Source organism: Octopus bimaculoides, chromosome 1 (genome assembly GCF_001194135.2).
Source record: "Octopus bimaculoides isolate UCB-OBI-ISO-001 chromosome 1, ASM119413v2, whole genome shotgun sequence".
Lineage (NCBI taxonomy): Eukaryota > Metazoa > Mollusca > Cephalopoda > Octopoda > Octopodidae > Octopus > Octopus bimaculoides.
The window spans coordinates 91,801,490-91,805,070 of NC_068981.1; the positions used below are offsets into that span (position 1 = coordinate 91,801,490).

At 34.7% G+C, this 3,581-nt stretch overlaps 1 protein-coding gene across 1 annotated transcript in view; it reads left to right on the forward strand.

Annotated features, from left to right (window-relative positions):
• The window catches only part of LOC106874534 (calcitonin receptor), a 315,260-nt gene that overhangs the window by 308,301 nt on the left and 3,378 nt on the right, over window positions 1–3,581 (forward strand). The window contains exon 8 of the mRNA XM_052966607.1: window positions 2,922–3,052. Coding sequence (XP_052822567.1) covers window positions 2,922–3,052 — 131 coding nt within the window. The remainder of the gene's footprint in view (window positions 1–2,921; window positions 3,053–3,581) is intronic.

Consider the following 3,581-nt stretch of genomic DNA (forward strand, 5'->3'; position numbering starts at 1 on the left):
CCACAAACACATAAACGCGCACATGTATAAACTAATGAATTATATTATCATCACATGCATTCATATACAAATTTCGTCGGCAAGCTTAACTGCTTCCGTGGTTATAGCATATATCTATTTCTATTATTGCCCACAGGGGGCTAATCATCACAGAGGAGACAAACAAGGACAGACAAAGGGTTTAAGTCGATTACATCGACCCCAGTGCGTAACTGGTACTTAATTTAATCGAACCCGGAGGATGAAAGGTAAAGTCGACCTCGGCGGAATTTGAACTCAGAACATAACGGCAAACGAAATACCGCTAAGCATTTCGCCTGGCGTGCTATCCATTCTGCTAGCTCGCCGCTCTGCGTGTATAGCATATATTGTTTTCATAATCTACTAATTTTGTCTGTGGACACACATAAAGTGCATTGTTTCATTGAAGCAGGTTTAGTACAACTAGAAACTGACCGGAACGATCACTCATTTTTCTAACAACGGAAAGATAAAGGCATTTTCATGAGGTCATTTAGCGGCTGCTCTACAACGTGGGTGAAAACGGAATGCTTATAATAAAATTTGCCGTGCATAATAAAAGTATACAAGTGTAAGCGCTATTTACTATGACGAATCAATAAAGACGTCTCACTTTGCTTTTAATTGTAGCTACAAATAGCAAGCACATGTCACTAAAATCTTAATACACCATCTTAAATAAATAAATGTGTGATATCCTAGTTAGTGTTCACAGCACATATTCGATTGTTTAGTTCTACACACATCATATATGAATGAAAAATTGAAATGGTTGTGTTTAAAACATCTTTCAGCTTAGGTTTGCTTAATTGGTTTTGAACTTCGTTTAAACCAAGATGATACCAAGTACCCTTGAAGGTAAATGTATCTCTACAGTTAATCGCTATAAAAATACAGAAAAGACAACTCAGCATCGTATTTGAGCTTAATTCCACTGAATCCATTATAAATCAACATACCTATACACTTATTCATCTGAACTTGCCCCTATCAACTTAGCTGCACTATCACATATTCACAAATTCATCTGCCTATATATCTATTTATCGGTCTATCTCGGCATCTTTGTATTTTACTTTCGTTCTTTCTACGTATCTGCCAAAAAAGTCTACCTTCCATGTCATGACATCTATCAATATGATTAAGCGGTAAAACCTACCTAAATAAACAAGAAAACTATATTTGCTTATTGTCTGCCAAAATATTCTGACCTGTTGAAAGACTTTTCTAATATACTAAAGTGTTGGTAAATGATCAAAGCCACGAGAAATGCTTTATAGCCACAACATTAATCGGTGTGTTCTTTCGTTTTACAACAAGTTAACGTGCAATTGAGGAGAGATTGGACCGCTATTTCAAGACGGTTATATGAGCGCCGTGAGTTGCATATTAGGAAGCATTCTGTGGGTTTCATATCTTCGCTAATTCAGTAAATCATGATCGAAAGGCTTTTCATGCGTAACTAACACCTCTGACTATTTAAAACTATATTGTGTAATGTGTCTCTCCATTTTTACGCAATAGACTGATTTGACAGATAGTTTGGCTGTTTCTAGTTTGAACAGCATGAATGTTCCTTGGCTGCTTGTTGCTATGTTTGTTTTTTCTGCCAAATAATGCCAGCCACTTACTACTATCAAATGTTTAATACTTCTATCATTTTGTATTGTACTGTTAGGTTAGCGACAAGTCAACCTTTTTCAAAGTTACTTCTTAGGTTAATATATGTTTAGCCTACCAATTAGTATATTTGGCTCATAGTTATAAAGTCCTCGCCTCAAATCCTGCAATAGCCGGCGCGTTTGTGCCGTTTTGCAAGCCATATTTGCTACATTCCACTGTACTACAATGAATACCATCCAGATGCTGATAGAGCCCCGTTCAACCTCAGCCTATAACATCCTGGACGTTCTGCTGGATGAAAGGGCTTGTGTCCACTTGCGACTCCCGAAGCACCTAAAACAAACAGTAAAATTAGTCTGCATTCGCACGCTAGTGGCAGCTGGCCGTGAAATGCCCCAATATAATGGTTTCAAATTTTGTCACATGGCAGCAATTTTGGAGGAGAGGATGAGTCTATTATATCAACCCCAGTGTTTAACTGGTACTTATTTTATCGAACCCGATAGGATGAAAGGAAAAGTCGACCTAAGCGGAGTTTGAACTCAGAGCGTACCAACGGGCGAAATACAGTTAAGCATTTCGTCCAGCGTCCTTACCATTGTGCCAGCTCACCGTCTTAAAATGTCCCAGTATAATTATTGCAACAAGTAAAAGAATGCTGTATTGCTTCAGTCAGGTTCATACACCATTGCACTATTTCAATATTCCATAGAAATGTAATTATTTATGTACGAATACGAAGTTATTTTAAAAAATTTATTTATATTCTCATCGGTATATTACTCTAACAATTCAGCGTGTGTTTTTCACTGAAATTTATGCAACTGAATGATGTTAGCTGGTATAATGAATATGATTCACACTAAGTGTATAAACACAAGCAGACAATGAAAAATAAACTGATTAAAGCGCAGATGTGAACATGAAAGTTTTCAGAACGAAGAATATTCATTAAGTTTAGACGTCGTTACACTCGAAAATGATAAACAAATATCTCCTGAATTAAAATTTGACCAGCTTATACTATATACTTTAAATAAAATATATTTATAATTTCCTATGAACCTTTGATATACGGACGTAATTATAGAATTTAATGGGAATCTATAGATTTCCAGAATTGTAGTAAATCAACATTACAAAGCTGTGATATATATTTTTTTATTTTTTCTGTCTACGAAGCTCTTAAAATACGAAAGAAAATATTATGATAAATGATTGCTCATTTAATAACTTCTTTGTTTATTTATTTGTATTGTTATTTGGACTTTTGGCAGGCATTCCTGTGGTGATAACAGCTTCGTGGTCAGTAATAATGCATTATTATCATAAAGAAAAATGCTGGGAAAAATACACTGCACTTCCGTTTATCTTCATTATTTACGTCCCGATCATTGTTGTACTGTTGGTAAGATATAGACTTTATTACTTTAAAACAAGTCAATATTCGACACAAAAGGTAGACTTTTCCTTTGCAGTTAAGCAATTCAGTTTGCAATAAATTTTTTCCAGGTTCTGTACTCCAGTGCGGTACTGAGGTCGATTACAAGGTTTACAGTAAACGTACAGTAAGCATTGTGAAAAGAAGTTATTTGGAAGAACATGCATGTATGCAAGGCCGTTATGTATATAGGTACAGTCATACACACACACACACACACACACACACACACATACACACACAGATATATTTATGCAAACATATATTATGTATACATACACACACACATATATATACACACACATATATATAAGTAATAATTTCAAATTCAGGTATACACCTTGTAGTATACTGTTTAAAGCCAATTTACTGTATGTGTGTTTATATATTGTTATATATGTACTTCTATATAAATCTCACTCTATATATATATTTTGCGTGCGTGTGTGTATATGTACGAACTTATATATATATATATATATATATATATATATAT